Consider the following 18,390-nt stretch of genomic DNA (forward strand, 5'->3'; position numbering starts at 1 on the left):
TAATAAGAGTACTTTCCCCGACATTACTGACGTCGTATCCGGCAAGTTTAAAACCATTTCCTGTCTGTGTGACCAGCCAATTGGGATGGAGGACTTCAATCGCTTCCTCTTTGACGAGCCAATCAGGGGGCGATGTGCCTCATGTAGAGGGCGTGGCTATCAGTGCATCATGAAGTGGTCTGCATCACGTCACCAACAAGGTCAAACGACGACCCTCCAGGACTGAAACTTTAAAAAGAGACCGGGATGTCAACAGATACAAGGCACTAATACAGATTCAAATTAGAAATCGAAATTTATTGCAACAAAAATAATAATGCCTTTTTGTTACAGTTAAAAATAAAAGCAAGTATGGAGCAGACAGATTTCTCCATTAGTCTGTGGGACAATACAGTGAAAAACAATTAGAAACGCTGAATTGTTCAAATCACAGCAAAAGAATGAAGCCCTGAAAATCAGAAGGAATCAGTCCAAACACTGAGGAGGAGCGCAAACTCTAAACTCGAACCAAATCTTCAAATAAGTGATAACAATACGATAACAATAATAATCAGATAACAATGTTTTATCTTATTCTGGATGAACAAGTTTTCTTCAGGCAGAGAATAAACAGGCTTCTGGGTCCGAGTCAGGGACGTCTGATTTCCACTACACTTCATTACACTGAGCTCAATGTGAGGAACAGCATCTCTTCCAACTGTTAAAGCGATCTTTAAGCATTTTAAATTCTACGTTCTCATGGGAATGTCAGACTGGACTGAAGTGTAGAGAAAGCACTTTTGGCACAATGTTCCCAACGGTCATGAGAATGTTTAGGGCATAAAGACAAAGGAATGAATAAGAGAACGTAGGGAAACACTGAATTCATTTGTTCTGTTCTTCCTCTTTTTGGGTTCAGTTAAAAGTTGGTTTGTTCTGGACAAACGGGAGCAGCAGAGAACATAAAAACAGAAGCCAACAACAGATTTCACTTCAGCATTTGACACAAACACGGTTTACAAACCAACCTCTACGTCACGACGAAAAACAAACCGGTCTCTTTACTCGCAGACCAAGCAGGCGGCTCGTCCCCTTCACTGTAAGGCGAGCCAGCGGCTGTCGCTTCTTTACCTTGACAGACCGGCTTGTGTTCAGCAGCCACGATAACACAGAAGATTTCACAAAATCCCTCCTCTACATATAAAACTAAAATTATTTTTGAATTTAGTCATGAAAAAAATATATATTTATATCACCGCTTCTCAGTTGCGATGTGCCGTGACGCACCGTATCACCAGACGATACCAAGTTTACAGTCATCACACCAAAATCCTGCCGAATATTGAAAATCATCGTACCCCTTCCCTTCAGTCTCCGCTTCACCCACTTGCTTTGAAGCCACAATATTACTTTCAAAAGCCAAGCCCTTTATGAGGACAAACAATATATAAAATATTCTATAATGTGCTCTAACGCAAAACATGAACATGTCAGTTTAGCTGGGTTAGTTTCTTTAAGCAAAACGTGAAGCTAATTGATTTTTTTTAAATCATTAAATCTCTTGATTAAACTCATGCAAATGACCAAACGAGTGCAAATTGTGCAGATATCTGGCAAAGCTTTGAAAGGTTCAGTTGATTTCTGATCGAGTGCATCACACAAGTTTCATCTTGCAAAACTGAGTAAAGGAGAAACCACAGCATGTCTCTTGCTGAGTACTGCTTTGACATGGACGTGGGTTGGAAAATCATTTTGTTTGATGCTTAGTTATCCAAATTCATCTGTATGACAGGTTTGATAAGCTTCTGCATACAGAGCTGAAATACTGAACGGCCACATGCGGACCAAATGCGGCTCAATCAGCATCAAGTTAAAATGCTTTGAGTGAGTTTGGGATTAAAGCCACCGTTATGTATTGAACACATAACGGGTACAAACCTCGTCTGTATGAATACCCGGAGGTACAAACATGCTATGAAATTGAACACCAAATTCATCCATCTCCTTTACCCAAATTTCCCCATGGATGTGTCACAGTCACGTGACATCACCAGACAGGAAGCACTACTGGGAAGTCCAGTACTGCAGTATGTTTGCTCCACCAGACTTCCTGATCTGTGCTCTTTCCATCCAAGTTGAATCAGAATGAGCAGTAGTAATGTGTTCAGTACAGACTGCCATTTGGTAGAACAGTGTTGCATGTCAGTAGCTTATCGACAGGGGTGGTTAGCAAGAAGACGCTCAGGATTGTCAGAACTTCACAGTGCTCATGCAAACCACACTGGTTAAAAATAAATGCCCACCACCACTCATGCAAAACCCCACCCCCATCCCACCCTGCCCCAATATTAAAAAATATAGAGCTAACATTAAAAATAGAGCTAGATTATCGGTCAAAATTAAACACTGAATAAACCCAATATTAGGATGTAATTATGTGTATGGAACATCCTGCTGGAGTATCTCACGGAATCAGGAAAGGTTGATCCGACACTCCGGCAAGAAAATTACACTGCAACCAGGACAGAATGAAACTTACAGGATACGACATGTACAGCCAAACTATGGAGTCACCAAGTTACCAAACCATTTACAATGGACTGAACAAACAGGCACTGGACACCATGTTCAAACAAAATGTTACAACACAATATTACAATTAAGCATCGTCACTACCACCACCCTTTAAAAGCCTTTACATCACACTTTCACAACCAGTGTCATTGATGAAAACATTAACAGTGAAGGGACATGAACTTACAATGTTCTCCAGAGGACACAGACAAAACCACCATCATTGCGGGTAGTGGTGGTACCCTGGAACTAATAGATGCAACCCATCGTACAACAGACCAGTGCTTAACCCAACACAAATCACTGCTGCCTTGCTCACTTACTTTCCAAAGCACAGCTTTCTAGAGCAAACACGTATGAAACGACAGAAAGAGAGACGGTACATCACAGAAGGGCTGAACGAAGGGTCCAACGGTGAAGATGGAGGAGATCATTTGAATGCTGACTGGAGCTCCTTGAAGGCTGCTTGTCGCTGCTTCCTCTCCTCCGCCTGCTTCTTCTTCTCCTCTTGCTCTTGGCGTATCTCAGCCTCAAAGCGGTTGGACTCATTGATGGCATGGACCTGTAAGACAGAACAGATGGACAAATAAAGTCTACTGACACTTAATGTCAGAGTTAACCGCCACCTCCCCGATAGGTTTTGAAATCACACATATCAACCTACTCTACATGAAGGAAAACGAATTATGTGATGGTATTTTTGTCTGTATGAATTCATCATGTCTCTGTAGTCTTAAGTTAGCTGTTCCTATGACCGGAGTGATTCCAGAAAGAGAGAATTGTGCTATCTTTTAAATCTCTCCTCAGATACGACACTTCCTTAGAGTCCCTGAGAAAACAGATGGCTTTACTTTGGCCTCAAAGAAGGTCTTGGCTCCTTTCACGCCCTCAGTAGAGACGTTGATCTCTGACAGACGGGCCAAGACGATGAGGCCACTGTCCTCTTCCAGTTCTCCGGCCGCCGCCTTCCTGAAGATCAGCAGGAACTGGAGGAAGAGAGAAGAGATGGAGCTCCATTGATAGAGGGAAAACAAGGAACAGCCAGACCGGAATGTCGTGAGATGAAGGCATCATCATGGACACGCTCAAGACGAGATAAGACTTCATCAGAGCTCACCTCTCTGAAGCTCAGCTTGTTGTCCAGGTCTTCGTCCACCTCTTTGATCATGTTCTTCAGGCCCAGGTGGGTTTGGGGAGCGCCCAGCTTCTCCATCATCAGTTTCAGCTCCATAAGGTCAATGAAGTTGTCCTTCCCTGCATCAAACCTAGACACACAAAAAGGAACATGAGCTTGTGTTAGCAGTGAAGCATAGCATCACTTACTTTAAACAAGCATAATGCACATTTAAAATCTAAAAAGGATCAATGTCTCGAGTTACATCCCAACACACTCTCAAATGCTTTGATAGGCTGCCAAAAGGATTAACATAACTATGGCTGCAATGATGATGAGTTACAATACAAAGGTCTGTGAGACGGGGGGAGAGGGAGGGGGGCGGGAGAACGAGAACGCGAGAAGACGTGGCTTGCACATAGGCTATATTTTTTGCATGCGTGCACAGTGCTCTGTGTGTGTGTGTGTGTGTGTGTGTGTGTGTGTGTGTGTGTGAGTGTGACTTTGCAGCATGTTTTGAAATTGGAACTGGGTTGGTGTGTTGGTTGTTGATGGTAAACTTGTATTATCAAGCATTTACATCATAGACTGAGTTCTCGAACAGCAGTTTGTGCCCCCATGGTTCCCTAATGCCCCCCGATTAGATTTGTGCTGATGAAGACTGGCTATGGCCTATAGTTTTACAAACTGAGTAACTAAATACAATTTCTAAATCTATCAATCTAAAGGAAACTCACCACTTGACACGTTATGGCTGCTCGATGCAGTCATAGACGATGACATCATTTTGGAAGTATCTACTGGCACCTGAAGGCCACTGTAGGTTCTCCTACAGATTTGGAAAGGGAGGGGTGACGGTAGGCGTATTCAGTTGGTTGCAATCTGCAACCTCACCGCTAGATGCCACTAAATCCTACATAACGGTCCTTTAAATGAGCAAAGCGAAGATCAGGGAAATATTTACACACTGCCCCTGACACTTTATTATTACGTATAATAATTATATAATATTCATAATTAAACTTGTTATTCATTTTATACATTTATTTTCAGGACCTGCAGCAGTTTATTTCTGATTAAAATTTGACTGGTATTGCATCATCCTCGCACTACTCAACATTCCAATGCGCCGACATGTAACGCAAGAGACTTTTAAGCCACTTTTACTTTGAAAAGATTTGTTTACGTTAACACGAATAACCGTTGTCTGATCAAACTCACTTTGTAAACTGGAAAATGACTTTAAACTTTCTACTGCAGTTCTGAAATCACAAAATCATCGTCAATTCACCATCATCAAAATGCAAGAGAATATTCTCACCATCTCCTTCCACAGTCCTTACTTTTAAGAAGGGGGAATCATTTCCTAGAATGATATGAAGTATTTGCTTTTTTAGCTGTTTTGTGTGAGGACGTGTGCACACTTTCTGCTACTCGTCCGAGGAGAACCGCCCAGATTCTTGGAGCTCCTTTCATGTCCATGCCTGTTTATACTGAGCTGCTTTTCTCTGACAAATCTGGAGTTCAGGTCCTCCTGTATCACCATCATTAAAAAGCTTTTAATAGTGGTTAACAGCCAATACTGTCTCGTAAAAATATGATATGGAAATCCGAGTTACTGAAGTGTGACAATGAGCTGTAATTATTAATTTTCATGTCTTGTCGGAACAAATCATTTGTAGCGGGACAGATTTTTTTATTTGCTTCTGATGGTACTAAGCTGAGTTCACTTCCTTTTGTCAACAGGATAAATCCTCTGAACAACCCCAAGTTCACATATCACTGAAAAACAAAGTCTTAAAATAGATAGTGAACTCCAGTCAGAGCCAATGAGACCTGCCAGAAAACAGTGGGCAGAACTCTGATATTCGAGTATTATATGGACAAATACGATGCATTAGAATTAAAACAAGAACAGACTATTTAATGATAAGGGAAGATGTGGCAATGCAGAAATGTTTACCTGTTGCACTTCACGTTTTTTGGCATTTTGTTCAGCAAGTTAACTGAACTGAAGGGCAAAATAGTTTAACATGAATCACTTTTAATGAGTCATGTATTTTTGCACAAGAAGAGTGAGCAACTTCAGACAGATTATCTACATAACCAGAGGAAGTGACCTTTTGCCCAACTTCCTCAATGGTAGTAAGGTTTCTGACAGATATGTGGAACATTCTGCATCTATAGAGAACTTGTGAAACTGGTGAGGAAGCAGAAAGAACAAACAGCGACTTCTAAAAAATGAGAAGTTGGCTGGCCTTCGGGAAATAAATTGTCTATTTTAATCTTCTTTACTTTTAGTCATTACATTTAAACCTGACACTTTTGCCATCAAAATGCAAAACCTGTTTGGCCATAGACAAAGGCCCAATACAGCCTGGACTAGTGGTGAACCTGGTCTTAGATGAGTTTATTAGCTACTGTGTTAATAGCTAGTGTCCATTATCTGCTGTGTTATTAGCTAGTGTCCATTATCTGCTGTGTTATTAGCTAGTGTCCATTAGCTACTGTGTTATTAGCTAGTGTCCATTAGCTACTGTGTTATTAGCTAGTGTCCATTATCTGCTGTGTTATTAGCTAGTGTCCATTATCTGCTGTGTTATTAGCTAGTGTCCATTAGCTACTGTGTTATTAGCTAGTGTCCATTAGCTCCTGTGGGACATTATGTCATGGAAGTAGCCTGAGACTGTGGTAGTTGAGGACCGGATCATTCTGGATGCTTTGGGTTTATTACAAATGGCAGCAGGATGAATGGAGGTAGAGAAACACAGTTAAATAAAGAGGTGGTATGTTGCATGTTTATCTTACATAGTAAGGATGCGTGATGGCTCGGTGTCAGCCTCTGTGCAAACCCACAAATTTAAAAAAGCAATCTAACATGTTTAAAATGTGCATTAAGACCTGCTCACATATAAACAACTACAGACACACCAACACAGAAAAGTGAACTGAGGGCTTGACGGCCATGGTACTCAACCATGTGCCATGGAGAAGCAGATTACTGGTTTCAGTAACTAGTCATCTTCTATGTGGTTGAAGGTGTGTGAAATCAGTTAGTGTAATATATATGTTGTGTTGCCAAAAATTGCATCAAAAAGTACAAATTTTGTTTTGGCCAAATGGAAGTTGTGGAAACATGAACAAATCGTTTAGGATTATATTTCTGATGTGGCTAAATGCCACAATAAAGGACTGTTAAACCCGTCTGTGATGTGAGGGTACAGGAGACATTTCAAACCATGGTGAAAGACCATTCATCTGCCTTGTTGTATTTCAATCTAAGATAAATAAACTTCGAGCCCTCCCGTCTGAAATGCTTTCAACGCCCAAGTCAGGAAGTTAGTCATTAAGATTAAATGCATGAAAGTAAATATTTCCAAATACATTTTCTTCAAAACTTTGCCATGCTGACCATGGCTTAAGTGAAGTAACTACAAATCACAATGTTTTCAAGAGATTTGTCTGTATATGTAAGTCCATGCATGCTATTTGTACATTCTTTTTTTAAAACCACAGGCTACAAGTCCTGAACAACATTTAGCTGCATACAGACTCGGTCACACCCTTCCAGTCCGCCCACTGAAAATCTCCTCAAGATCTGAGGGTCTGACTGCCGCTGCCAAGCGTCACGGAGACGTGCCAGGACAGAACTTGAACATTCAGCACTGTCTAGTTATGACGGCCTGCAGATGCTGCAGCCGTCAAGAAATACCTGTGTGTCTTTGTATGTGTTGCTAGAGGCCATAAGGAGCAGCGAGAAAACCTCACCTCAAGATTCCTGTACTGGTTCTGCTTGCTAACAGCCACTGACAAAGACATGATCACGGGGTGCGAACTACAGGGGAGCCAGTGAGAGCTAGGCTACTCTTAATACAACATGAAAATGAAAATATGATTTCTGAAAAAAAATTTGGGGGGGGGGGGGTCTCTCTAAAATATTGACAATATGCTATGCATTTCTATTTTTCTGTGTCTTCATCATCATGAATCATGCATAAAATTATGCTATTATTGATGGATGACTTATACATGAGGATCACTAATTCACTTTTAATAAAGATACTAGCACGCATGCAATTCTTGCCATCACCACCGAAGCATGTTGGTGCAATAAAAAAAACTTTATAAAAAAACAAACAAAAACAAACTCTCCTAGTCCCGCTCAGTCTGCGTGCTGAATCGCCATTATTCATTTCTATTTTGTAGTCAGCATACAGATAGCTATGTCAAAAAGAAAACAAGGGCACTTAGTCGCAAATTTTGGATTTACTAAAAAATATAAGCCAATCAAAGAGCAACCAGAGCAAGATACGTCTTCTACAACTGACGCTGATGCTACACCTGCTGGGATTGCTGTCAGCACAAACCCACCAACGCCCGGTGTGACAACGCAGGCCAAGTCGACAGAAGAAGCCGGAGATGGGGGTAACGGCTCGAAATAGGAAGAGGCTGATGATGATGCTGACCCCACCCGCCCCTCTCTCCCGCCTAAGTGGACCAGCCAGCAGTGGAGGGAATGGAAGACTCGCAACACATGGCTATTCATTAAGGGTGGAAGCTTGGGATGCACAGTATGCAGAGACAAAAACCCTTCTGCTTTCTGAAAAGGTAATTTACATTTTTTCTTACATGCCCAACAGAGCACATTCCTAACAAGATGGTGCCCCCGTTCCAACATACAACGCGAGTGACGTACCTTCACAAAGCAAGCAGGCCTACATGCTTGCAGCTATGTTGCTTTGCAACTAGTCACTGTCAGCCCTTTTTTTGAGGCACGCGCAAGCACACCCCCCCCCCCAGGTAAACAAAAAGTGAGCTCCCCGAAAGCCATGGTATAGTTCACACACTGATCACAAAAACCATCAATGTCTCAAGCAAAATTTGTGCCACTGAATGCAGCAACAATACACCACTATTCCAATCACTTACAGTCCCCAAGGCGAACCAGGTAACAGCAGACACCACAAATCTCCACAACCAATACGGCCGCCCTCCATCAGGCTGCAGACCTCAGCCCCATTCCATAGGAAGGCAAGAACCAACAAAGCCTTCTTCCCCCTATCTATAGGACTCATCAATAAGACTCTAGTCAGTGGCAACCCAACTGGGTTTGTGTGCGCTGTCTTGTCCTGTCAACACAATGCATCATCATATCCTTGTTTTTAGCCTCATTCTGTCATGACTTTATGCATTTGTCAACTTATTCCACCAGGGACTGTAAAAGGTCAGTTTCAACACAGATTCAGTCATTGTAAAAGTCGGTAGAGCAACTTGACATGGTGTCAGCATGTGCAGACTAGGTGTCTTATAAGTTTTCCTTTTAAACTACAGAACTTGCACGCCTTCCTCTGCATGACAACTTCCTGGTTCACAGATAACTAGACAACCGAACTGCTGTACCTTGTTTCTCAGAGATACAAATTGTTCTTGTCTAAAGAAAACTACACAAAATTAGTCAGTGTGGATGGAAAATTCCACGGCCTAAAGTCAACCAAAGTCCCCCCACCCCTCACCCCACCCGGTCTATCCCACGTCATGAATGGTCCTGTGTCAGACTTCCTGAAGAGCCTCGTTCTTGTTTAGATTCCCCAAGATGCCCACAAGTCTTCTTCCTGCTCCACAAGGAATTACCAAGACATCATGAATCCCTGTCTTATGTCTGCTGAATCATGAAAACTGAATGGGCTGCCCTGCATTCAGTTTAAAACAAAAGACCATTTAGGTTTCAGGAATGGAGAGTTCAGCAGCTGAATGTTTTTCTATTATAAAGACCAAACTAACCTTTGCCATTCCCTGGGGAGAGAGTCTCCACAGAACAGAGCTGACCACAGGAAACTGTTATTTTAGATGGGAATGCATCTCCATCAGCGTTCTCAGACCTCTTAATTGACATTAAACCAGGCACAGCTGTTTGCCTCTATGGAGGTTGTATTAAGACCACATCAGGATCATGGAAACCTGGATTTCAACTCTACGACAGCATTTGCCATCCTGTCTCTGGTCTATTGTTGGAAAACAGAGCCGGGGTGAACTTGCATTACAGACAAGCTGGAAAATTAAGAGGGAATATTTCAAGAAAAGCATTGCTTATTTTACTGAAAACTTTAGTTCTTTAGTCACAAGTGCATCTCTGCTCTTCATCGACAGCTCACTTCTTCAGCTTTCCCACTGCCACTACGTTCCATGTTGTTCACACCTTGAGCTGACAAGTCACACAGCTTGTGTTTAAATTACCACGGACTCTACCGAACTAATGAATAAAAGGAAAAAAGCAGACCAAAAAACAACAACAACAAAAATCCCGCACACATTTCGGATGAATAATTAATAAAATAAAAGTCTCTTCGGGTATTTCATTGTTAGCAGAGTAGGGAAGGAATAGTTGCAAGGATGCACCAGTATAGGACTACCTATTTCCTCCATCCATCCATCCATTATCCAAACCACTTATCCTGCTCTCAGTGTCGCGGGGATGCTGGAAACCTATCCCAGCAGTCATTGGGCGGCAGGCGGGTAGACACCCTGGACAGGCCGCCAGTCCATCACAGGGCCAACACACACACACACACACACACACACACACACACACACACACACACACACACACACACCTACGGACAATTTAGTACAGCCGATTCACCTGACCTACATGTCTTTGGACTGTGGGAGGAAACCGGAGCACCCGGAGGAAACCCACACAGACACGGGGAGAACGTGCAAACTCCACACAGAGGACGACCCGGGACGACCTCCAAGGTTGGACTACCCCCGGGGCTCGAACCCAGAACCTTTTTGCTGTGGTGCCTACTAGCTTCCACTAGCTTATGATGAATAACAAAACCTTCCTGCGGGGCACGCAATACAGGTTTATCAGCTCATGTCAGTAACATTCGACCATGAGGGCACCAGTGCTCAAATGAATTTCGTCATTCAAAAAGTAAAATTAAACAGGGAGTTGTGCATCCATCCGTGGTGGATTATCTGCAGTCCTGCCACATGTAGAATGAAAAGCATAAGTTTTGAACACGAGACAAGAAAAGAAATTCTTCTGGGATTTGATCCTTGGCCAGCCAAGACAAATGTGACCCAAAAGGAAGCAGATACAACAACCTGACCAGCTCTGAACAAACACTCACGACAGCAAACGTCTTTTGACAGTCCTACTCGGTACAGAGACAACATATTCTTGGGTTAAACAGCACTGAAGTCCTTCCAGCTGTGTTGGAGACGGAGCAGGAATAAACCCAGCAGGTACCTTCAGAGTCTAAACCACCACACATCTCACACAGCAAGAGGAACACAGACTGTTACCAGATGGAGAGGAAACACCGGATCTTCCCAACATGACAGGTGACTTCCCACCCGAGTTAACGATTCGTTTTAATTGACTGGTGCCACCCCAGAGTCACTCAGCATGAGGTGTCACGCACCATTCTGTAGGATTCGACGTTACACATCCGAACCCGGCACTGCCCTAGTAGCCACAAGCAGCAGAGCATCGGTAGAGCCATTAAGTCGAGGAAGTACAGACGCTTGTTCTTGTTTGTTCTTAACAATGGTCGCGTTGAAGATGACGTCACAGCAGTTTAACCAGGCGTCGCTATGACGACCAGCTACACTGAGGGGGGGTACTGTTATGGTATTGGAAAACCACACAGAAGCGAGTCGGGTCGAGTTGAGCCGGTACCATGTAGTGGAAAAGGGGCATTAGATGAGTGATGAAACGTTTCTCTCGATAAACGCTGTGTCCAGGTGAACCGATTCAACTTCTTTGATATCCAGACAGAATTTATGTAAACCCAACTATTAAGGAATTTCATTTAACCACTTACTGATTACAACGCCTGTGTTATTCCTCTTTGTCTTTGGCATCTGTGCGTTTACCGTCAAGTCCCACATGTATTTCATTTGTTCTGTTAAACATTGTAATCTAATCTGCCCAGCAACATGAGCTGATGAGAGAGCGGTGTGAGGCACTGAGAGCTGGACATATGATAAAACCACAACAGATCTGCTAGTCCAGAGGGTTTCGGTCCAGTTCAAGTTTTCATCACAGCTTCTGCAGAGCAGGTCTGACAGAAGAGTGAGGCAAGAGCAACGTTCATGACAGATAGCATCCGGTGTGGTTAACACTTATCTATCTACTGGCGTTAACAGGAATTTAACTTCACAGTAAGCAGTGATGAGCACATCCTGTAAGCAGAGAGACTGGACTCTGCCCATTTTCAGATGAACCCTCCGGTCCTGGATTTGGACTGAGAGACCAGCTCATTGTGTATTAGAAGCCGGCGTTTTCTTTCCCATTTTATAACACACTTTCTGGTGGTATTTTGTGTCAAGCAGTGGGTACACCTGTATATGACACTTCCTGTGATGTGTGGAGGCAACATGTCCATTCATCTATTATCCAAACCGCTTATCCTGCTCTCAGGGTCACGGAGATGCTGGAGCCTATCCCAGCAGTCGGGGAGACACCCTGGACAGGCTGCCAGACCATCACCGGGCCGACACACACACACACACACACCTAGGGACAATTTTAGTACAGCCGATTCGAGGCAACATGTCCTCTTATGTATTCAACTGAAGCAACAGGTTGTTTCCAAGGTGTCATCTTAGCATTTATCACCATTTATCAGGAGCGAAGAAGCCATGAGGACGAATGGCCAAGTGTCTTGAATCTGAAAACCAACGTCTAGTGAACAGATTTAAATCCCCCTGGATATTTTACTACCCGGATGCCTGAAATGAATCTACAAAGACAACATCAGCCTGTTTAACTCGAACCCTAACGACGAACCGCAAAAGCAGAACCCAAACTACTCTTGAATACAAGTAACCCCATCAGCCAATATCACAATACTTGTGTCATTTTCTTATTTAGTGACGAACTCGTGTAATTCCCAAAATCTACATGTGATTACTCTACCAATGTGATTACATTGGCAGTTTGAAATGCCCAGCTCGTCTGTGTGTTCAGAGATCTAAACGTGGGTGTTGTGTTGCTGTAACGCTGGCTAGTGTTGGACTTTTGACATTTAACCTTGAGATCTGAATACTCAATTGTCTTCTCAGGAGATTTCAGTCTAAGTGGAAAGATGTGAAGACGTACCATTCATTCAGACGGTAATGTCACAAAGAAAAGCTTTAGCAAAAGTAAAACCCAGGATGCATCGCAGAACCCCTTCCACTGCCGTCACATTTTGGTTTGCACCTCTTTTGTTAGACAGCTTATCTACAGAGTCCTCTAAAATTCCTGTCAACAGTAGATGTCAAAGTCCTCTGAGCCTGTAATCCAGCAGTGAAGGACCTAAGTTACATAAGGATGCTGAATCCTCTGTTGCCGAGCGCCTGTATCAATGCTGACAGTTTCATACCGAGCCAGACGGTGGGTGAGGCCAGGCAGACAATGGAACCGATTTGGAGAGGAGCAGTTCAGACATGTCAGACACCTTCTTGTTTTTTTCTAGATTATTTTGACAGCATTTTTACCTTATTAGACAGCGATAGTGAAGAGGCAGACAGGAAAAGAGAGAGAGAGAGAGGTATGACATGCAACAAATGCCCCTTTTCCACCGCATGTTACTGCCTGGCTCAACTCTACTCTACTTATTTGACTCAACTCGCGTTATCCCCCCCCCCCACTGCAGATAGTACCCCCTCACGGCGAAGCCCCGCTGGTCATTTTTGTGGCCGTGTTGACTAGTTTTTCCTCCCCTGTCTACCACGAGTGTTTCATTTAAAAAAAAAAAATCAACAAGACCAACTCTAAATGTGTGCTTCGCGTGAACAACATTAGTGTAACTAAGAGATTCACTGACAACAAATCATTTTTTACATGGATAGATTATCAACTATATTACAAGTTTCATAAGAATCGCTTTGACATTTCCTGGTTATAAACAGAGCTGTTCAATTTCTCTCTGACCAATCGGTGGTCACATTTTATTTATATTTAAATAAATATAAATACATTTTGTTTATATTTTATTTATTTATTTTGATTTATATTAAAATTTAAATATTTTATGTATTTATTTTATAAGATTTTTTTATACTTAAATAAATATATATATATTCATATTTATTCATATTTTATGTATTTATTTATAGAGGTATTTTCATGTCACCTGTTAGTATCGGCTCAGCTCACCTGGAACCTCGATGGAGGTGGTACCAAAAAAGGACCTGGTACCAGGTACTATCCCTAACTTTTGCCCAATGGAAAAATAAAAAAAAAATAAAAGCGAGTAGAGTTGAGCCGTAACCATACAGTGGAAAAGGGGCATTTTTTTAAAGGTCGTCGGCAGGAATCGAACCGGCGACGGTTGCAACCATGTGGTATGCGCTATAGCACCCCCATGTCAGATATTTCTTTTGAGTCTTCTACAAGACTATATGTTAATAAAGCTATTGGTGTATGCGACACTTTTGGCACCCCTTGTAAAATTGTGTATTTTGTTGAAACCGTTCAAACAAGTTAAAACAGCAATAGTTAAAGACAACAGCTAAAATAACCTCTGCAGGATACAGACTTACACAACATATCTCGCCACATTTTAATGCGCAACTACTATTTATCATTTATTTACCGAATTCACCAGATTCAAAAATGAAGAAAATGTGCCATGCACAGAAGTTTCAGCTGCCCAGAGAAAAATCCATCTTCGGTAAAACTGACAGCATACTCAAATTCTTACTGCAGAAGCCAGTCGGTGAGTTTTTCTTGTAAAAAAGATAAAGCACCGACATACTGAACATAGTACATGATCAGACCACACCAACCTACATGTCAATTTTATGTAACACTTGATATTCTAGGTGAAAACACTGTTTGGTGTCAAACACTAAGTTTCTACACCGGTGCCAGCCTGACATCAGAGGGGACAGGAACATCCGTCTGTTACATCAGGTCTCAATTTCACACAGCAACAGTGATGCTGCGGCACAACCCCCCCCCCCTCCTCTATTATTCTGTCACACCAACATCCTTTAGTTCTGGTTTATTCCATATCACGGGGCGAGGGTTAAGGTTAGATCGTAAAATTTGCATTTCTTTAATAGTGTTTGCATTTACATCTTTTATCCAAATGTCTGTGCCTGGTAAAGTGTGCACGCTCATGAGTAACCTCAAAGACAGAGAGGGTTTATCTGAGTAGAGTCTACCAGGCACCAGGGCACACGCCTTGAAGAACAGGAAGGACGATAAGAGAAGCTACTCATTAACCGGCCGGCCTGTGCAAAATTAAAGCAGACCTATCGGCTTCAGAGAAATTGCAGAGCAGAGAGAGAAACTAAACAAACATTTAGGAATGCGGCCATGTAAGTACAGTAGAGAGGCCTCCCCTCACACACCCTGCGAATAAAGGGCAGAGTTTTGATTTGCCTCATGGTGCTCAGAGCTCCTCTGTTGGTTAATGCTGGGAAAGTCAAGCAAACATGGTTAATGTTGAATCAACTTTTCATGCACATTTTGGATGCTTATATGGGTCAAACAGTGGGTCACCTTCACATGTGTACAATAATAATAGAAATAATAGTGGGAATACATTTCCTTAAATGCGTTTCAACGTGTTACATCGCAGGGGTGGGGGTCTTACTGCTTTGGACAGCACCTTTACCCTGAGATGGTTAAAACGCACCGTCAGTTGTGTTTCAACGGGTGCTGTGTTAGGATGAAGTCTGGATACATTGTAACACGCTATTTTGACGCCTAAATGAAGGATACAGACGATCCGACCCTTAAAAAAACTCCACACAAAATGAGGCGTGAACTGTGACGTATTTGAGGGGGTATTACTCCAAAACTAGTTTTGGCTGGATATTGTACTGCACAGTTGGACGCGGGTCTTTTGGCATCTTTCAGCAGCTATTACAACACACATAAACATGTCACATTCCCTGTGATCATCCTGACACTAAGCTCTTCTGTCACGAATAGTTAGGATAAGAATGACCGGATAGGGGGACCTATGAGAGAGAGGCCGCCATGCACCGCGCAACACCAACAGTGCACAGGTTCCCTCCTGATCAGCCACACCTGCTGATTCCCCGCACTGCCCTGCGCCCCCGACCCGAAGGTGTTAACCAGTGAAGCCAGCTGGTGTCGGACCGCTGATGGTTAACTCCGCGTACCGTTGGGTGCGCGCACGCCTGCCTGCCTGTGTCTGGTGTTGACAGGAGGAATGTCTGCCCCCCCCCCCCGTGTGTGGTGCGGTGCGGACTCACTCTTTGAACATTTTCTCCATGTCCTTGATCTGCTTCCTGGAGAACTCCTTGAACTCGGTGTACGGGTTGAACACCTTCATGCTGGGCTGCTGCGGAGGCTCGCCGCGCCGCAGCAGTTTGGCGCCCAGCTCCGCGTCCGCGTTGGCCGTGCAAGGCTTCTCTTCCTCCGCCTCCTCCTCCGTCCCGTTCTCGTGTCCGTCTCCGTCCACCGCCACCGGCTCCTCGACTCCTTCTTCGATCTGTAGCCGGCGGTTCAGCTTGGAGGACAGCTCGTCCGAGGCCATTTTACAAGGTTTCTGTCGGAGGAGGCGGCGGTCGAACCAGCGCGGAGGAGGCGAGACGGGACGCAGCGATACGTGCGGCGCGCAGGCATCCGCGTGTTGGGAAGAAGGAGTTTCTTGGGAGTCCTGTAGCCGGAGGAACCAGAGGAGTCGCCGGCTGGAAAGAATCAGGCCGAGAAAGTCATCAAATGCGGCAAAACTCCTGAAGTTTCAGAGGACGCCAAGCACGGCAGCCTACCAGCCAACAAATCTCTTCTTCTTCTTCTTCTTCTTCTCCTTCTTCTTCTTCGGCTTCCTGCTCTTCTTCTGTCTTTCTTGCGTTCTCTCCCCCCCCCTTCTTAACAGCGGTTACGTTTGTTTTCCTGGCGCAATACCGTCACCACCTGGACAGGAGTGCGAATCGGGGAACTTCCATGAAAAAAAAAATACAATAAAATAAAAACCTAAGATAAAACACGGAAAACTAAATTCAGATCTAGCGTAGCAGGACTTTTGCTGCCTCGGTGGCACCTGTCAGGCAAAGTGCCTTCACTCCACAACTAGAATGATGAGCCAACAGACGAGGAGGAGCACGTCACAATCATGAGGTGAAGGGAAAAGCTGCGTTCATTCTCCTTTGCTTCTGAAAATCGCAATAGTCAAAAGCAGGGGTCCCCAATAGGCGGCCCGCGGGCCACGTCCGGCCCGTGACGGGTTGATTTATGGTCCGCGAGAATTTTTGGAGAAATGCCAGACGATTTTTTTTATTTCCCTGCCAAAAAAAAAAAATTTCTTAGTAAAAGTAAGACTAGTAATATATCGAAAAATAGATGAAAAATCTCTGTTTAAATTATAATACCTGCAACGTATCGACACCAAAACAAACTAACGAACAACATGCTGCTGGAGGTTGAGTGGCCCGTGGTTTTAAAAGTGGCCCTAAAAGTGGTCCGCTATGAAAAGTAATTGGGGACCCCTGGTCAAAAGGATGTCACTTCAGCCGTACACGTGCCTCTGAGCCCCCTGACTTATGATTAGGCTGACTTGATCTAGTGACCCCCCCTGACCGTACCCTATCTTGCATATTGCACATGGCGTACTGTTTTACAGTGTACAAGTTTCTACTGTTCACGTGTGTGTGTATGCTATGCTACATATACATACACACATATATGCAGAATATATGTGTAGATGCTGATCTCATACCTATGATGATGTTTAGTATTGTTCTGATCCTGAGGTGACTGACCTCTACTATCTATCTGTCTGTCTGTCTACCTCTGTTACTCTACCCTGTTGATGTCTTTTCTTTTTTTTACCCTCTTTGCTGCCATCTACACCTGAATTTCCCTTCGGGGATGAATAAAAGTGATCTTATCTTACATACAAGTTAAATTAAACATCTAGAAGACACACCCGTTGCACCCTGACATCACACATGTGCAGCAATAGGAACGCAGGTGTATTACAACAGCCAACAAAGTCTGAACTGTTATTGTTGAACTGCTCTGATATACACAAGGGGTCTAATGTATTTCACTGGGTTTCTTCTCACAGTTACATCTCTGATGGGCAGTTGGGTACAGCTGAACTTCTTTAGAGTCCATCCATCCATTATCCAAACCGCTTATCCTGCTCTCAGGGTCGCGGGGATGCTGGAGCCTATCCCAGCAGTCATTGGGCGGCAGGCAGGGAGAAAACCTGGACAGGCCGCCAGGCCATCACAGGGCCGACATACACACACACACCTACGGACAATTTAGTACAGCCAATTCACCTGACCTACATGTCTTTGGACTGTGGGAGGAAACCGGAGCACCCGGAGGAAACCCACGCAGACACGGGGAGAACATGCAAACTCCACACAGAGGACGCCCCGGGATGACCCACCAAGGTTGGACTACGCCAGGGCTTGAACCCAGGTCCTTTTTGCTGTGAGACGACCACGCTAACCACTGTGCCGTCCCCTTCTTTAGTGTCATCACTAATTTGAAAAAAAATCAGTGCAAGTTCAAATTGAAACTCTGGGTGTAACATGCTGCTCCTCATCACTAGCTCTCACAGAAAATGAACGACTGCCGGCTGCTCATGGTGCTTTTGGTGTGAGCGATGGGTCGGAGCCAAATGAACCAATGGAACAATCCACAGGAGAGACTCCCAGAATAAAACCCTAAGCTGATGCATTAGGCCCCACTAGAAAGGGAAAAAACAGTATTTCTTTATTGGAATATCTCG

The 18,390-nt window shown here is 43.7% G+C and overlaps 1 protein-coding gene across 1 annotated transcript; it reads right to left on the reverse strand.

Moving 5' to 3' along the window:
• Positions 1-282: 282 nt before the first annotated feature.
• efhd2 (EF-hand domain family, member D2) lies at positions 283-16,746 on the reverse strand. Its single transcript, XM_056273255.1, has 4 exons — positions 15,896-16,746; positions 3,671-3,818; positions 3,405-3,539; positions 283-3,115 (listed from the first exon to the last, which is right to left on the reverse strand). The coding sequence occupies exons 1-4, from the start codon at positions 16,177-16,179 to the stop codon at positions 2,984-2,986; spliced, it is 699 nt and encodes a 232-aa protein (XP_056129230.1). The 5' UTR covers positions 16,180-16,746; the 3' UTR covers positions 283-2,983.
• Between the last annotated feature and the right edge of the window lie 1,644 nt (positions 16,747-18,390).

Source organism: Lampris incognitus, chromosome 2 (assembly GCF_029633865.1).
Source record: "Lampris incognitus isolate fLamInc1 chromosome 2, fLamInc1.hap2, whole genome shotgun sequence".
Classification (NCBI taxonomy): domain Eukaryota; kingdom Metazoa; phylum Chordata; class Actinopteri; order Lampriformes; family Lampridae; genus Lampris; species Lampris incognitus.

Bases quoted from the DNA above. Each gene is read 5' to 3' on its own strand.
- efhd2 (XM_056273255.1), bottom strand. From the start codon at position 16,179: ATGGCCTCGGACGAGCTGTCCTCCAAGCTGAACCGCCGGCTACAGATC. The intron at 3,540-3,670 runs GTGAGCTCTGAT...CTCTTCCTCCAG, and splicing joins ACAAGCTGAGCTTCAGAGAG to TTCCTGCTGATCTTCAGGAA. The intron at 3,116-3,404 runs GTAAAGCCATCT...TCTGTCTTACAG, and splicing joins AGACCTTCTTTGAGGCCAAA to GTCCATGCCATCAATGAGTC.